This window comes from Muntiacus reevesi, chromosome 22, assembly GCF_963930625.1.
Source record: "Muntiacus reevesi chromosome 22, mMunRee1.1, whole genome shotgun sequence".
NCBI classification, from domain to species: domain Eukaryota; kingdom Metazoa; phylum Chordata; class Mammalia; order Artiodactyla; family Cervidae; genus Muntiacus; species Muntiacus reevesi.
In genome coordinates, this window is record NC_089270.1 from 31,961,616 (window position 1) to 31,980,234 (window position 18,619).

The 18,619-nt window shown below is 37.0% G+C and overlaps 1 protein-coding gene across 1 annotated transcript in view; it reads left to right on the forward strand.

Moving 5' to 3' along the window:
* Positions 1-18,619, forward strand: part of UBA6 (ubiquitin like modifier activating enzyme 6) — an 81,966-nt gene that overhangs the window by 16,003 nt on the left and 47,344 nt on the right. Inside the window, exons 3-7 of the mRNA XM_065914662.1 lie at positions 6,785-6,879; positions 7,399-7,427; positions 10,827-10,921; positions 11,461-11,572; positions 17,535-17,615. Coding sequence (XP_065770734.1) covers positions 6,785-6,879; positions 7,399-7,427; positions 10,827-10,921; positions 11,461-11,572; positions 17,535-17,615 — 412 coding nt within the window. The remainder of the gene's footprint in view (positions 1-6,784; positions 6,880-7,398; positions 7,428-10,826; positions 10,922-11,460; positions 11,573-17,534; positions 17,616-18,619) is intronic.

Below are 18,619 nucleotides of genomic sequence, written 5' to 3' on the forward strand. Positions count from 1 at the left end.
ATCTTCAAATGTTTGGAGGGCTGTCACATTGAAGAGGGATTAGACAAGTTTCCTATGACCCCGAGGAGGTAAAATCAGGACTAGTGGTGAAAACTACAGGGGTATATAGTACCTTTGTAAAACGTAGAATCTTTAATAAATAGGGCTCTCTAAAAGTTGAGTAGGTAGCCTTGAAAATTTCTTTCTTTCCTGATACAGTTACTGATATATGCATGTCCACTTAATACAGTCAGCTCTAGTATAACAATGGTGGGCTTGAAGTTACACTCTCAGCTCTTTAAAACCCACCTCATAGGATTTAAGTGTCAACTGCAGAGTGAAGTGAAGTGAAGGTGAAGTCGCTCAGTCGTGTCCGACTCTTTGCGACCCCGTGGACTGTAGACCACCAGGCTTCTCCATCCATGAGATTCTCCAGGCAAGAATACTGGAGTGGGTTGCCAGTTTAACTAACACACAGTAGGCATTTACTTAGTATCCTTCCCCTTGGTAGCCAAACATTGAGAAGGCAGGTAATTTAGTTGCCTGTTGAGAATTTGAGATTTTATGATCCTTTGGACAACCTTAGCTCATATATTTTAATTTTTTTCCTTTGTCTGGATGTTCTGTGTTATTTGTAACCATGTTTATGTCTTGGTTTCATTATTTGCCTAAGTAATCTTAAAAATAATTGATGAAGACAAGTGTGAAAAACATATTTTTTTAATTCAGTTCTTGTGACTGTGAACACAAAAAAAGAATTCATGCCCTCTGCTTAGTAGAGCATAAAAGTGTTGTTCTTGCTGCCAGTTCATTTCTTTCATTAATTCAGCAAACAGGTTTTGTGTGTCTGTTATGTGCCAGGTCCTGTTAGTCACTGGGGATGCAGTAGCAAATAAGGCAGGCTCTGTCTTAAGGAATCTATAGTCTCCTAGGAAAAATAGGCAAATAAACAGTGAAAATACATGTGATAATTGTTATAATAAATTGAATGTGTAGTGTTACGATGCACAGAAAGATGATCCAACACTGTCTTAAGAAACTTAGGGGCATCAGGGGAAGCATCATGGGGAAAGTAACATGCAGTTTGAGACCTGAGGACAAGGAGTTATTCAGGCATAAAATATTGGGGAAGAGGAATATTCCAGAAAAGTGTCTTAACAGCTGAAGAGAGTGTACCGTGTTTGGAGAACTGAAAACCTTTAGTACACCTGGAACATGGAGTGTGATGGTAGAGTGACAAAAAATGAGACTGGAGAGCTGAGCAGAGACTAGATTATGAACAGCTTTGTGATTAGTGGAGTCTCGACTTTATCATAAAGGAAATACAAAACAACCAGAGTTTTTAAAGCAGAAAAATGATTTGGCTGGATTTTATTCAAAAATTGAAATTCATGCCATCTTTTTAGTTGGAAGTAGATAGATAAAACTGAAAAATCAAGAAATAAAGTACAGACATGTTTATTGAGAGTTTAAGGGGTAAATATTAGAAGAAATAACTGAAAGAATTGAGGATGGCTGTTCTTAGGGCTTGGGAATTGGGTTATGGAAGAGTTAGGTCAGGAACTGATTCTTTTTCCCTCCCTGTAAGACTTGTAGAATGATTTGCCTTTCTTAATCTACATTCAGTGTAGCATAGTGGTTAAGAATATGGATGCTAAGGCCAGACTGCCTGGGCTGAATCTTGCTTCCACTATTTATCAGTTGCTTACTTTCTCTGTGCTTAGATTTTCCTCTCTGTAAAAATGGGAATAATAATAGAATTTTTGTAGTTTTTTGAGGATTAATGAGTTAATACAAATAAAACTGTGGTGCGTATTAATCGCTGAGTGTTAGCTGTTATTCTCACATGTTAGCATGTTCAGGTACTGATCATAAGGAAAACAGACAAATCTGCAATCATAGCGGGGCATTTTTTAAATGTTACTTTTAGTAATCAAGAAAACAGGCAAACAAAGTCTGAACAAGTGTAGATTTCATTCACATGACTATTAAGATTACTTTGACGTACAAGTAAGGAATGTTGTATGTTAGCAACTGTAGGGTACACATTCCTCTCAAGAATGGAACGTTTGTAAAATTGACCAAAGAAATCCTCAGATTAAAGTGTGAAATTATGTAGATTGTGATGTCTATTCACAAGGCATTTAAGCTAGAAGTCAACACAAAAAATAATTGTAAAATTCCTCATAAAATTAGAAATTTAAAAATACACTTCAGGTGAATCCATAAGTCAAAAAAGAATCATAAGGATCAAAATTTGGGATGCTTTTTAAAATCATTTAAAGTTTTGCATGTGTATTTTAGAAAAGAATATCTAAAAGCTAATGGAGTTTTTGTTTCAAGAAACTCAAGGGAAAAGAGAAGAAGAATTATTAATATAGGAAACATTTCAAAAGCCAAGTTCACAGTCAGCAGCCAGAGGCTAGCCCCAAAAGCAAGCTAAAGATCAGGCTTGCTGTGTTAACTTTTTTCAACACATTCAGTTCAGTTCAGTAGCTCAGTAGTGTCCGACTCGTGACCCCGTGGACTGCAACATGCCAGGCTTCCCTGTCCATCACCAACTTCCGGAGCTTACTCAAACTCATATACATTGAGTCAGTGATGCCATCCAGCCATCGCATCCTCTGTCCTTCTCTTTGCCTCCCGCCCTCAATCTTTCTTAGCATCAGGGTCTTTTCAAATGAGTCAGTTCTTTGCATCAGGTGGCCAAAGTATTGGAGTTTGTTTCAGCTTCAGCATCAGTCCTTCCAATGAATATTCAGGACTGATTTCCTTTAGGATGGACTGCTTGGATCTCCTTGCTATCCAAGAGACTCTTAAGAGTTTTCTCCAGCACCACAGTTCAAAAGCATCAATTCTTTGGCACTCAGCTTTCTTTATAGTCCAACTCTCACATCCCTACATGACTACTGGAAAAACCATAGCTTTGACTAGACGGACCTTTGTCAGCAAAGTAATGTCTCTGCTTTTCAATTTGCTGTCTGTGTTGGTCATAGCTTTCTCCCACGAAACTAACGTCTTTTAATTTCATGGCTGCAGTCACCATCTGCAGTGATTTTGCAACCATAAAAAGTAGTCTGTCACTGTTTGCATTGTTTTCTCATCTATTTGCCATGAAGTGATGGGACCAGAGATGCCATGATCTTAGTTTTCTGAATGTTGAGTTTTAAGCCAACTTTTTCACTCTCCTCTTTCACTTTCATCAAGAAGACTCTAGTTCTTCACTTTCTGCCGTATGAGTGATGTCATCTGCATACCTGAGGTTACTGATGTTTCTCCTGGCAATCTTGATTCCAGCTTGTGCTTCATCCAGCCGAGCGTTTTTCATGATGTACTCTGTATATAAGTTAAATAAGCAGGGTGACAATATTACAGCCTTGATGTACTCCTTTCCCTATTTGGAACCAGTCTGTTGTTCCGTGTCCAGTTCTAACTGTTGTTTCTTGACCTGCATACTGATTTCTCAGGAGGCAGGTCAGGTGGTCTGGTATTCCCATCTCTTGAAGAATTTTCCACAGTTTGTTGTGATCCTCACAGTCAAAGACTTTGACATAGTCAATAAAGCAGAAACAGATGTTTTTCTGGAACTCTCTTGCTTTTTTTATGATCCAGTGGATGTTGGCAATTTGATCTCTGGTTCCTCTGTCTTTTCTAATCTAGTTTGAACATCTGGAAGTTCACGGTTCTTGTACTGTTGAAGCCTGGCTTGGAGAATTTTGAGCATTACTTTGCTAGGGTGTGAGATGAGTGCAATTGTGCAGTAGTTTGAGCATTCTTTGGCATTGCCTTTTTTGGAATTGGAATGAAAATTGACCTTTTCCAGTCCTGTGGCCACTGCTGAGTTTTCCAAATTTGCTGGCATATTGGGTGCAGCACTTTCACATTGAGTTTCACAATGAATTTTCATATTGAGTTTCAGCACATTAAGGATGTGAAAATCTGGGGACTTTGATACACTGCCAAGCAGAATGTCAACTGATACATCCACTTTGGAAATTATGTTGGTATCATCTAATAGTTAACTTTGCATTTTCTTGCTTCAATATATGCTATAGAAACTCCTACCTGTGTATCTTGAGGCATATATAAGTGTACTTATAGTCTTACTGGTAACTGTCCAGAACTGTAGAATTGCTAATTATGGTATATTACAATAGAATAGTATAATACAATAGAATACAATATGAAGTGAAAACAAGCAGCTACCTTGATATGAATAACTCTTATAAATATTCAAAACGACCCAGTTTATATAAAGTTCCAAAACAGACAAACCTTAAATATATTGTTTCAGTTCAGTTCAGTTCAGTCGCTCAGTTGCGTCTGCCTCTTTGCAACCCCATGAATTGCAGCACGCCCGGCCTCCCGGAGTTTACCCAAACTCATCTCCATCGAGTCGGTGATGCCATCCAACCATCTCATCCTCTGTCGTCCCCTTCTCCTCCTGCCCCCAATCCCTCCCAGCATCAGGGTCTTTTCCAATGAGTCAACTCTTAGCATGTGGTGGCCAAAGTATTGGGAGTTTCAGCTTCATCGTCAGTCCTTCCAATGAACACCCAGGACTGATCTCCTTTAGGTTGGACTGGTTGGGTTTCCTTGCAGTCCAAGGGACACTCAAGAGTGTTCTCCAAGACCACAGTTCAGAAGCAGCAATTCTTCGGTGCTCAGCTTTCTTTATAGTCCAACTCTCACATCCATACATGAGTACTGGGAAAACCATAGCTTGATTAGACGGACCTTTGTTGGCAAAGTAATGTCTCTGCTTTTTAATATGCTGTCTAGGTAGGTCATAACTTTCCTTCCAAGGAGTAAGTGTCTTTTAATTTCATGGCTGCAATCACCATCTGCAGTGATTTGGAGTCCCGAAAAATAAAGTCTGACACTGTTTCCACTGTTTCCCCATCTATTTGCCATGAAGTGATGGGACCAGATGCCATGATCTTAGTTTTCTAAATGTTGAGCTTTAAGCCAACTTTTTCACTCTCTTCTTTCATTTTCACCAAGAGGCTTTTTAATTCCTCTTGACTTTTCTGCCATAAGGGTGGTGTCATCTGCATATCTGAGGTTATTGATATTTTTCCCAGCAATCTTGATTCCAGCTTGTGCTTCCTCCAGCCCAGCGTTTCTCATGATGTACTCTGCATATAAGTTACATAAGCAGGGTGACAGTATACAGCCTTGACGTACTCCTTTTCCTATTTGGAACCAGTCTGTTGTCCCATGTCCAGGTCTAACTGCTGCTTATTGACTGGGGTACAGGAATAAGGGTTGTAAGACTTTATAATATACTTTTCCATATATACTGTGTAGATGTTCAATAAATATTTCATAAGTAAATGAATCAGTTTTATCTCTGAAGCAAAAATGGTGAATACCTTTTTAAAAAGTCTAATAGAGAACAGACTATGATTATCGTGATGAAGGGATGGATTGGAAGTTTGGGATCAGCAGATGCAAACTATTGTATACAGAATGGTTAAACCACAGGTTCATACTGTGGAGCACGGGGAACTCTAGTCAGTATCCTGTAATAAAGCATAATGGAAAAGAATATATAACTGAATCACTTTGCAGTATAGCAGAAACTAACATTGTAAATTAACTATACTTCAATAAAATAAATTTTTCAAAAGAAAAGTCTAGTAGATTTTATTATTTATTGTAGGGTTAAGGATAGAAATAATAATAATAGCTTATGTTTATAAAGTTTCTTCTTATTGGACAAGTGACCCCTTTTCAGGCATTTATATTGAATATCAGTAGCTGAATACAGATATTAAATAAACATACCTTAAGCCAGCATGTGTGTATATGTGTGTGTGTGAATTCCAAAAGACATACTTCTAACCCAAAGGGTTCTGGAATTATTTATTTATACTGAACTCATCTTTCAGAATGATTCTGGTAAGAATCCATTGGCATGCTCCTATCTTCAGAAACTAGTATAACATAGTTTATCAGTGTTCTTTGAAATAAACTCTTACTATTGACTTTATTACTATATCTGACTTTTTTTTAATTGCCAATGTGTATTTTTTGAAATTCCCATTTTGATACTAGGGGCTTCCCAGGTGGCTCAGTGGTATAAAGAATCTGCTTGCTAATGCCAGAGAGATGGGTTCAGTCCCTGGGTCAGGAAGATCCCCTGGGAAAGGAAATGGCAACCCACTCCAGTATTCTTGCCTGAAAAATACCATGGACAGAGGAGCCTGGGGGGCTACAGTCCAAAGGGTCGCAAAGAGTCAAACACAAGTTAGTGACTAAATAGCAGCAACAGTAGCATTCTGTTATTAGCTTGTGACTATTAGGACGACTGACTTAATAAAGTCCTTTATATAATTTGTCAGCTTTTATATTTAAAGTAATGTTTGAAAACTGTTCAACTTTATGTCATCTAAATTCCAAGAAGGGAAACAATTTTTTACCTGATAAATCCTTTTCGTGTGAAAGGCTTCAAGTGGAAGTGACAAACTCAAATGCTTGTAGTGGCCACAGAGGTGATAAATGAGAGAAGAAGGATGGGAACTTTGACAAGTCTAGAGCACATAGTCCTCCATCACTGAACAGGGCAGCTGCTCCTCAACTCTGTAGCCATGAAGGAATATGGATTATGGTGCCAAATCTAATTTTTCAAAATACGTCATGTATTTGGCAGTTAATTGAGGAATTTTAAGTACTGTGCAAGTGATCCAAAAGAAGTCTGTGGGCAGAATCTAGCCGCCAGGATATTAGTTTGCAAATAACTGTAATTACAGGATACACAATTTTGGTGAAATAATTTGTTTTTGTTATGTTTTACATGTAGTCGACAGAGGTATGTTCTTGGAGACACAGCAATGCAGAAGATGGCCAAGTCCCATGTTTTCTTAAGTGGTATGGGCGGTCTTGGTTTGGAAATTGGTAAGCAGTATTTTTATTCATAATTTTATATGATGCTTTTGAGCAACATAATTTAAAGAACTTAATTCCTCTCTCTTGTATTATTTTCTATAAAGGAAGTTAGATCCAAAATCTTGATCAGATTCAGTTTTGATATTTATCTTTCTGGCAAGGCTACTTCACGTTCTTCCATGAGAAACCAGTTATGACTCTCTTGCTTCTCTTTTGGTGGTGTTAATAGCTGTTGCTCTGTACCCATTAATTCATTATGGTAGAGAGCACACACACATTCATAACAGCATGTCTGGAAGTATACGCTGAAATGTTAAGAGTGATTATATATCTCGGTGTGGTTTGATTATGGAAATCAAATTTTATTTTTATTCCTTTTTGTTCATCTGTATTTTCTAAGGAACTGTAGTCAAGAAAAGTAGTCAAACAGTTAAAAATACTCAGTCAGAGATATGAACAGACTCCATGAAGACATATCTAATATACAATTCCTAATATTAAGCTATTCGTTTTTTCCTCCCTTTATAGCAAAGAACCTTGTCCTTGCAGGGATTAAGGTAAGTGGGTAAATGTCTTTCATAAGAAGAATTGCTTCTTATGAACTCTTCTTTTTTCCCCCTCATCGATAGTGATAATATTATTTACACTTTGGCTTAATTATTGCTTCTTCATTTAGTAGAAAAATTGTCTTAATTCTCTATTTTCCTTTACTTTTTATTATAGAAAATTTCAAAATTATACTAAAAAAAAAAGAATAGTTTTAGCAAACCTCATGTACACATCACATACGTGCAGTTATCAGCTCATAGAGAAATTTGTTTCATGTATCTCATTCCCCACTGCCCCCTAACTGCCCAGTTATTTTGATATAAATCTCAGAAATCCTGTTATGTTATTCTTAAATTATTTTAGTATATAGCTCTAAAATATAAGGGTGTTTTTTGAAAACAACCACAATATCACTTTCACACTTAAAAATGTTAACAGTTTTTTAAATAGCATATTATCTTCAAACAAAACTTAGCAATTTGAACTACAGCATTTATATCACTTTCTTTGGGTCAGAAGTTGGATGTAACTTTGCTAATTCCTCTGGTTGAGCATCTCTCAGAAAACTGCAGTCAACATATTGGCAGGGCCTGCAATCATCTTGAGGCTGGGGAAAGGGTCTGCTTCCCAAGCTCGCTCATGTAGTTATTGGCAGGATTCAGTGGCAAAGATGTGCCAGTTCACATTCCCACGTCAGTTCCTTGCTGGCTATTGATTGGAGGTCACCCAGAGTTCCTTGCCATGTGACCCTCGCCATAGGGCAGCTCACAGTATGGCAGCTTATTTCATCAGAGTAAGCAGGCAAAAGATAAGAAGGGAAATGTGCAGGGTCTTTTATAACCTAATCTCAGAAGTGACATTCCATCACCTATGCTGTAGTCATTAAAAGCAAGTCACTTAAAAAAAAAAAAAAAAAAAAAATAAAAGCAAGTCACTTAGGAGATGGGATAGCACAAAGGCCTGAATATCAAGAGGTATGAATCATTGGGACTGTCGTAGAAGACTGCCTACCATAACCATCAAGTATCTAGTTAAAGTTCATATTTTCCTTTCTTTAACTTGATTTGTTCTAATCCAAATCCAGGTAAAGCCAATATACTGAACTTGGTTTCTTTTAATCAGTAGATCTCCCTTCCCTGATTTTGTTTTCTTCCTTGCAATTTACTGGTTAAAAAATCAGGTCATTTATCACATGCATCTCCATATTTTTATATTTGTGTCTCTTCTCTTATAACGATTTGAGTCTTAATGACATGAACCTGATTACTTATTTGCTTTACCCTGTATTATATTCTGGGCTTCACTTGTGGCTCAGCTAGTAAAGAATCCTCCTGCAATGTGGTAGACCTGGGTTTGATCCCAGGGTTGGGAAGATCCCCTGGAGAAGGGAAAGGCTATCCCCTCCAGTATTCTGGCCTAGAGAATTTCACAGATTGCATAGTCCATGGGGTTGCAAAGAGTCAGACACGACTGAGAGACTTTCACTTTCATATTATATTCTACTTGTCTATGACATAGTTCTAGAAAAACAATTCCAGCATTATTAATATCCATGTGATTATTGAAAACAGTTTAAGGTGGTTTTTTTTTTTTATCCCTAATATCCTATCTGGATTTGACAGACAAATTAATTGCTTTCTTAAGTCATGTTAAATAATTCTTTTGTGTAGTTGTGCAACAAATTCAAATAGATAGTTTTGCCCATTTAGTCATCTTTCTTGGGATTTTTAGGGATTGCTTTTTTAGTTTGATTTAGTTTACTATTATATGAGAAATAATGCAAAGTCAAATTCATAAAGCAAAGTATGTTCAGGTAAGTCTATCTTCTCTCTACCCTAGTTTATCTTTTGTGTATTAGGTCACCTTCTTCTTTTAATCTTTTTAAATATAAGCAAATGCATGCACATAAACATGCAAATCTGTACATGTGTGTTTGTACATTTATCCTCACCTGCCTTTCTTAGATAAAGTGCCATACTTACTTCTACCTTGCTTTTTTACCACATATCAGCATATCCTGGTTTTACGCCATAGTGATTTTTTTTTATTTTTTTTAATAACTGTATAGATATACATTGTGTAGATGTATCATACATAATTATACACAGTTCTTCACTGGTAGACATTTTGATTATTTCCAGTCTTTTGCTATTACAAATAGTGCTACAGCTACTGCTCTTGTGTGTGTGTATACACAGAGACACACTATATATATTGTGTATATATATATGTATCTTTGTATTTTTTTCCAGTGTGTCTTTGTGATAGATTTTTAAAAGTGGGATTGCTATATCAAAGGAGAAATGCTCTTGTCATTATGCTAAAGACTGCCAGATTTTTTTTCATTGAGGTTTTGTGCTACTTCATATTCCCACCAATAATACCTGATTCACTTCACTCCCACCAATAGAGCATATTGTCAAATTTTTGGATTTATGCCATGCTGATGAATGAGAAAAGGTATTTCATTCTTGAGCAAGGTTGAACATGCTTAAATATTTTGAAGGCCCCTACATATTTCTATTTTGGTATATACCCTGTGTCCATATTTGTGACTTGTAGTATAAGTTAAAAATATATTTTTTCCAGTTAGTATCTTTCTTTCTTTAAACATGACCATTTGGAAAAGTTTGTTTATGTGAATTTAAAAAATTTTTGTGTGTATGCTGATTTGTATGCCATGCTACTTTCCTAAACTTAAATTCTCTTACTTTTTTTCAAAGTAGCTTTTCTCATAATATAAAGGTGCCGTAATAATGTAAGTGCATGGTAATGTGCCTAATATATTCATTTTTTAAAGTCAACTAGGGTTTAGTACTATCTGTAAAGTACATACGTACACACACACCCACAGCAAACATATAGTAAGTTTATATGGAATTACAATATGACCATCATGTTAATTATTGACTTAATTAATTGAGAATTGTTATTGATAAATGTCATAAGTGGAAAGTATTGTTAATTCTTACTGTCATTAGTATATAGCTGTTAATAGCTAGAGAATTTTGTTATATAAATGTCTTTGTAACTTAGAATTACAATTTTACTATTTTAAGTAATCAAAACCCTGCTTTTAAGATTTATCTTAGCTCATTTCACAGTTGAATAATGAAGGTATATTCAAGTTAATATAACATTGATCTCTGCCTAAAAATAATATACTGGCATTAAAAAACTATGTTGTATTTATAAAAGAAATAATAAAATAGTTTTTCCATGATCTTTTCTGGATTTTCAGATGTCTATAGTCATATTATCTGCAAATGGATCTAACTGGATTTTAATTACTTTCTGTTATCTAATTACACTGGCTAATAGTTCCAACCCAGTGTAAATAGTATTGGAGATAGTGAGCATCCTTGATTTACTCCTGACTTTAACAGATATTTTTCTCCTTTTTGAAGGCACTTACAATTCATGATACAGAAAAATGCCAAGCATGGGATCTAGGAACCAACTTCTTTCTCTGTGAAGATGATGTTGTTAATATAAGAAACAGGTGAAGATAGATATTTTGATGTGTTATCATAGGATTTTTTTTAAATGTTGCAGTTACTTAGAACATTTTCTGAATCTAGAAAACCAATTCATTCTTAGCTATTTAACTCATCACCATAAATTCACTCTACCATAGACAAATAAGTACTGACGTGTAAATATTTATGTTTCTCAAAATTTTAATATTGTCACATTGCCACTTAGGAATGAATTTCTTTGAGATTGTTAAAGTAGGTCTTTATTATTGCTCAGTCATTAAGAGACTGAAGGAGCATTGGCCTATAAGGGTATGTACATTTTGAGATTGTGTGACTTACTCTGGAATATGACAGTGTGCTACATCTTAAGATTGTATAGTAAAAATAAGTCTTAGTTTCTTTTCTTCCTCTCTAGTTTAAAATTCCCATTGAAATTTTGTAACATTTAGGTTTCTCTAATGTCTTCAGAGTGTCCAAATTTGAAAAATTGAATGTGTTTATTGAACACAAGAGTAGTAAAAGTCTTTTTCCTCTTTTGTGTGTATATGTTTTGTATTTTTAGGGCTGAAGCTGTACTTCAACATATTGCAGAATTAAATCCGTATGTTCATGTCACATCATCTTCTATTCCTTTAAATGAAACCACAGATCTCTCCTTCTTAAATAAATACCAGGTTAGTACTCCATTTTATATTAGATGTGATTGACAGATTCTAAGCTTAAAAGTTGGCTTAAAGCTCAACATTCAGAAAACTAAGATCATGGCATCCAGTCCCATCCCTTCATGGCAAATAGATGGTGAACCAGTGGAAACAGAGATTTTAGTTTTGGGGGCTCCAAAATCACTGCAAATGGTGACTGCAGCCATGAAATTAAAAGACGCTTACTCCTTGAAAGGAAAGTTATGACCAACCTAGACAGCATATTAAAAAGCAGAGACATTACTTTGCCAACAAAGGTCCATCTAGTCAAGGCTTTGGTTTTTCCAGTGGTCATGTTTGGATGTGAGAGCTGGACTGTAAAGAAACCTGAGTGCCAAAGAATTAATGCTTTTGAACTGTGGTGTTGGAGAAGACTCTTGAGAGTCCCTTGGACTGCAAGGAGATCCAATCAGTCCATCCTGAAGGAGATCACTCCCGGATGTTCATTGGAAGGACTGATGTTGAACCTGAAACTCCAATACTTTGGCCACGTAATGTTAAAAATTGACTCATTTGAAAAGACCCTGATGCTGAGAAAGATTGAAGTCAGGAGGAGAAGCGGACGACAGAGAATGAGATGGTTGGATGGCATCACCGACTCAGTGGACATGAGTTTGGGTAAACTCTGGGAGTTGGTGATGGACAGAGAGGCCTGGCATGCTGCAGTACATGGGGTCGCAAAGAGTCAGACACAACTGAGCAACTGAACTGGACTGAAGGCAAATCATTAAGTATTAATAAAGTACTGGTGGAACTAATTTAATATAGTCTATTAAGTAGATCAAAAAACTCAGGTTAAAAGACTTAGAATAATACCTTTAAAGTGCTTTGTTTAGGGCAAGGACCTAAGAATTACAAAGCAATTATATCAGTCAGCTATTTTCACAGTAACCTGCATGAGAAACCGCAGATTCGGTGGTTCATAGCAACATGCATTTCATTCTCATGCATCTGGATTTCAGTTGGAATTCACCTGTTCTAGCTAAACTTAAACTCCACAACTGAGTCTTGCTCCATGAACCTCTCTTCTGGGACCAGGAGGCTACCTGAGACATGGTCTCATACCAGTAGCAGAAATACAAAGGAGTAAGTGCCACATTCCAAGCACATTTCAAACCTGTTTGTGTTACTTCCATTAATGTTTCGTTGACCAGAGCAGGTCACGTGGTCAAGTCCAAAGTAAAAGAGCAGGAAAACACACTCTGCTCTTCCTAAGGCCATAGGCAAAGAGTGATATGTAACCCAGGTACATAGAAGTAAACAGTATGGACCAACAGTTCAGTCTACGCTAGGTAGCAAATAAAAACAAAATGTCTCAGCACCTGGGATGTTCTGAAAGTGACTGCATTTCTTCCCTGTGATTATACTATGATACCCATTGTCTAGGAAAAAGCACTCCTGTGTTTCTTAAGATCTCAATACTTCTGACACTTGTGTGACTATATGTTTATGCGTTTTCCCCCACACACCAGGCAATTCTCCAACTCTGGACACCTAGCTTGGTGTCCTTCAGTTCAGTTCAGTCCTGACACTCTGCCTGGAGAAGATAGTGTCAGATTCCACAGGTTAAGGACTCAGTCATATAAGAACCCACATCCTCCAGCCCTTTTCTGATGCCAGTTGCAAGTTCAGGTTGTTAACATGTGCTTCTCAGAGCTGGCTATGAATCAGGTTTGCACAACCCACTCCTTAGGTTCAGTTAGTTTACTAGAGCAGCACACAAACTCAGAAAAACAGTTTACTTATTAGATTACGAGTTTATTGTATTATAAAAGACTATGACTCAGGAACAGCCAGGTAGAAGAGATGCATAGGTCAGGGGATGGGGGATGGGTGCCAGGGGTACCAGGTTTCCACAGCCTCTCCAGTATGCCACCTTTCCAGTACCTCCACAAGTTGAAGCCCCTGGTTCGGGGATTTTTATGGAGGCTTTATTATGTGAGCAGAAATGATTAATAGTATACATTGGCCATTAGTGATTAACTCATTTTCCAGCGCAAGAGGTCTGGGAGAAGGACTGAAGGTCCTTACAGCCTAAGGTTGGTTCCCCTGACAACCAGCCCCCATCCTTAGGGGCTTTCCAAAAGTCATCTCATTAACATAAACTCAGGTGGGTCTGAAAGGGTTTGTCATGAAAAGCAAGACATTTACTTCACCTTTTTCACTGTGAAGATATTTCCCAAAGGACAAAACTAAATATTATGATGAAAGATGCCCCTGAGCTCTTATATAGGAAATCACAAGAGTAGTAGCAACTATGTGCTAGGAACCTTGAATGAAGACAAAATATGTATTTCTTATTATAAGGACAGTATCACACCCACTTAAAGATCATTGTAGATGTCCATTCTTGACTGGATAACTTGAAATCCATCCTGCTACAGAAATATTTAATAGACTGTCTACAGTAGAATTACTTAATAGACTTCTTTTTCAGTGATTACATGAGGTCAAAATAGTATAAGGGAAATGCTCTGAAACTAAAATTGAATAGGTAATTAAAAGGAAGCCAGTTAACTGGCTGTGTTCACTTTCTGGACACAGTTTGCTTGTCTCCGTTACCGCATTTCTTGGGAATTGGAAATGGTCACACAGAAACTAGATAAAAACTTGTCTGTATGAGATACAATATATAATTGAGGCCTACCACCTCTATGTAACTCTCTGGAACCTCAGAAAGCTACATCCTTAATGAAAAGATGTATGAGAAGAATCTTTGACCATCAGAATAGGAAATTTGTCTATTTTCTCTTGTTGGTGTGGTTTAGTCATTAGGTCATGTCCAACCCTTTACAATCTCATGGACTGCAGCACGCTAGGTTCCTCTTGTCTTTCACTTGTCCCAGGGTTTGCTCAAATTCATGTTCAGTAAGTCAGTGATGGTATCTAATCATCTCATCCTCTGCTGCCCCCTTCTTTTGCTTTCAGTCTTTCGCAGCATCAGTGTCTTTCCCATTGAGTTGGTTCTTCGCGTAGCTTTCAGCTTCAGCATCATTCCTGCCAATGAATATTCAAGTTTGATTTCCTTTAGGATTGACTGGTTTGATCTCCTTGCCATCCAAGGGACTCTCAAGACTCCTCTCCAGCACCACAGTTCAAAAGCAGAAGATCTTTGGCACTCAGCCTTCTTTATGGTCCAGCTCTCACATCCATACATGACTACTAGAAAAACCATAGCTTTTGATTATAAGGATCTTTGTGATGTCTCTGCTTTTTAATATGCTGTCTGGGCTTGTCATAGCTTTCCTTCCAAGGAGCAGGTGTCTTAATTTCATGGCTGCAGTCACCATCTGCAGTGATTTTGGAGCCCAAGAAGAGAAAATCTGTCACTGCTTCTCCTTTTTCCCCTTCTGTTTACCATGAAATGATGGGACCAGATGCCATGATCTTAGTTTTTTGAATGTTGAATTTCATGCCAGCTTTTTCACTCTGCTCTTTCACCCTTGTCAAGAAGCTTTTTAGTTACTGTACATTTCTGCCATTAGGACAGTATCATCTGCACATATGAGGTTGTTGATATTTCTCCTGGCAGTATTAATTCCGGCTTGTGATTCACCCAGCCCAGCATTTCACTTGATATACTCTACATGTGGGTTTCCCATGTGGTTGTAGTGGTTAAGAATTCTTCTAGCAATGCAGAGGACACCAGAGATGCAGATTTGATCACTGGGTCAGGAAGATCCCCTTGGAGTAGGAAATGACAACCCACTCTAGTATTTTTGCCTGGAAAATTGCATGGACAGAGGAGCCTGACAGGCTACAGTCCATAAGGTCTTACTTAAAGAGTCAGACACAACTCGGCACATGAGCACAGTGCATACTCTGCATGTAAGTTAAATAAGTAAGGTGATAGCATACAGCCTTGTCATACACCTTTCACGGTTTGGAACCAGTCAGTTGTTCCATGTCCAATTCAAACTGTTACTTCTTGACCCACATACAGGTTTCTCAGAAGACAGGGAAGGTGGTCTAAAGCTCCCATCTCTTTAAGAATTTCCATGGTTTGTTGTGATTCACAGAGAGCTCTCTGGAGCTCTGGATTAAAAAAAAACAAACTTCTCTGGGAGTTCTTACCCATAGGCATGCCCTCATATAAGTTTGATATGAACTTAAATTTCCCAAGCTGAGAACTTAACGTTAAAATCTACATTAAAACCTATACTGGAATGCCAGAAAGAAACAAAACTCAAAGATCTAGTGTCATATACCCTCAACCAGGCCACACTTTATTCTAATATGTAAAGCCCCTATGAGGCTATGTTCATAATACAAAATAATAAGACAGGAAGAAGTTCAGCATGATCAAGAGTCAGTGGATATAACAAACAATAGAGCTGAACCTCCAAGAATTTCAGGTAATAGAATTATTGGATAGGGACTATAAAATGTTCAAACTAAATCTTATAAGAAGGGATTAAAAATACAGTATGAAAATAACATATCAGTGAATGCAGTTAGGCAGATATAACCAAATAGAACTTTTTGAAATGGAAAAAATAGTCCTAAAAGTTAAAACTTAATGAGTAGATTAAACAGTACATATCAGAATTAATGGACTGAAGGATAGAGCTGAGGATATTTTTGAGTACTCAGTATGTACTGAGTCTAAGATTTGCTTTTACCTTATTTGCAAGCTAATAAATTAGCCTGTTACAGTTTCATGGATGCTAGCGGAAAACATGAGATTCCTGGGTCAGAGACTAAGGACTTAATTACTCCTGAGCTGGTAAGTGTGAGCATGGCATTTGCCTTGTTTCCTCCTGCCTTCCTCCAGATCTCCCCTGTGCTGTGCAGAGGGCTCAGTGGATGCCTGCACATGTGGAGTGTTCCTTTAGAAGAAAGGAACATTGAGCTCGGGGAACCTGCCTTTTTATAGCAAGCAGTGAATAAGCTTGCTCTTTGTCCCAGAGGGAGGGAGACATTATCTCATTTCTCAAATTTGCACCAGGCAAATGCAATCCTGAGAAACAGCCCACATAAAGAATGGTCAGAGCCTTGAATTCATGGCAGTACTCAGTGGGAGAGCTATGGAGAATTACCTCTCTGTAGGAAGCTCATCGTGTTCTAAGCTAGATAAATCTAAATCCACATCCAGATAGATATTGGTAGTTAAAGTGAGTTATTCGTTTCCTGGAACCAGCATCAAGGAAAGCTCCAGACTGGGAGATTTGACCTGCTTTTGCCGTTTTTGATAGATGGTTGACGGTAATAAAATATTTTGGCCTTTCATGAGTTTTTCAGTTATGATAAAATCTGATTATAAAACTTTCTTTGCTTATCTCACTGGGTGATGATAAAAAAGTAAGCATTGAAAATGATAATTTGCTATCTTAAATAACAGAACTTGGTTGTTTCACTAGTAACACTGTCGTAAAACAAAAGTTGTGTTGTAAATCTGTTGAATCTCTGAATAAAAGAAAGCTAAGCCAACTAGTATATCTTTTTTAAAATGTAATTGTTATCCTTCTAAACTGGCATTTAATGTATACTCTGATGAGTAGCTTAGCAGCTCCATGACAGTAACAGGTAAAGCAAAATCTACAATCATTTGGGATGCATACATACCATAGAGAATGTTATGGTTTGCTTCTAACTGTGAAGTCTGTACTGGTAATTGAATTCAGCGTGGGCAGGTTTTTCTCTGTATGTACTATGCCATTTTATGTAAAGGACTTGAATGTCCACAGGTTTTGGTTCTGGAACCAATCCCCCTGCGATACCTAGAGATGGCGGTGTGTATTACTTTTTCTTTTGCTGTTCTGTATCTCTGAAGGTGTTAACCTTAAAATGGAATACAGTAGGTTAGTATTTTTTACAAAGAAAACAATGTATTTTTAGCGGAGTGCAAACTGGGATGCTTCTGAGTTATAAGTTGTGCACTACCAAAATAATTGTTTATTTTCTAATCTTTAATTTCTTGTATCCTTCTCAACAGTGTGTAGTATTGACGGAGATGAAACTTTCATTGCAGAAGATGATCAATGACTTCTGCCGTTCTCAGTGCCCTCCAATTAAGGTGATAATATCACTTAATAATGACATGTAGTTTACCAAAGGAAATGCACTTTCACTATTAGAATTTGTAGCTTTTCAGTGAATTGCATAAGAACCCTTTTACATGAGTGGTATTTTTAATTTTGATTTTCAAAGTGTGGTCCAGGGACACTGAAGGTCTCTGAAACCCTTTCTCAGGGTCTGCAAAGTCAAATCATTTTTAGAATATTATTGAAATTTTATTTGCCTTTTTCACTTTGATTCTCTTATGGGTTGCAGTAGAGTTTCCAGAGTCTACTTCATTGTGATATCATTGCTCTGACAGCTGATGGAATGTGTGTTTGTTGGCTTTTCTTTCTAACACAGTGATTATCAGTAGATATAACCCACCTAAACAAAAACTCATTGGATTGTCAATAATTTTTAAGAACATGAAGGGATCATGAGACCAAAAAGAAAGAGAACTGTTGAATTGTAAAAGTAGAATATAGGTGGCCAGACCTGTTAGGGGCTAATGCAGTAAGTAGTCCAAATGAGAGATGCTGGTGCCTTTTACAAAAGAGATAAAAATAGAGATTGTGAGAAGTTGTTGAATTTGAAGTATCTTTTGTAAAAAAGACTAATGGATTGAGCATGGATGAATGAGAGTTGTGAAGGAAAGAATGATCAAGAATGACTCTGAGATTTTTGTCCAAAATAACTAGATAAGTGGTGATGACACTCAGAAAACTGGAAAGAGGTCCAGATGGGACAAATCATAATTCATCCCCTGCAATTGAATACATACTACTAACTGCACTTCCTTTGTTGGGGTCCTTTATTCCTTTGGAAAGAAGAAAATGCTATTTGTTCCTTTGAGATAGGCACTGAACTATCATCATACTGTATCAGATAGATGTGCTGAAAATTTTTGGAATGGTATTTACATAGCATATTTATACCTTATAGAACATTTGTGCCATAGTTCATAAATTATTAAGATGGATAAGATATACAGTAGTCAGTAAACTTTGAATAGGACAGAGA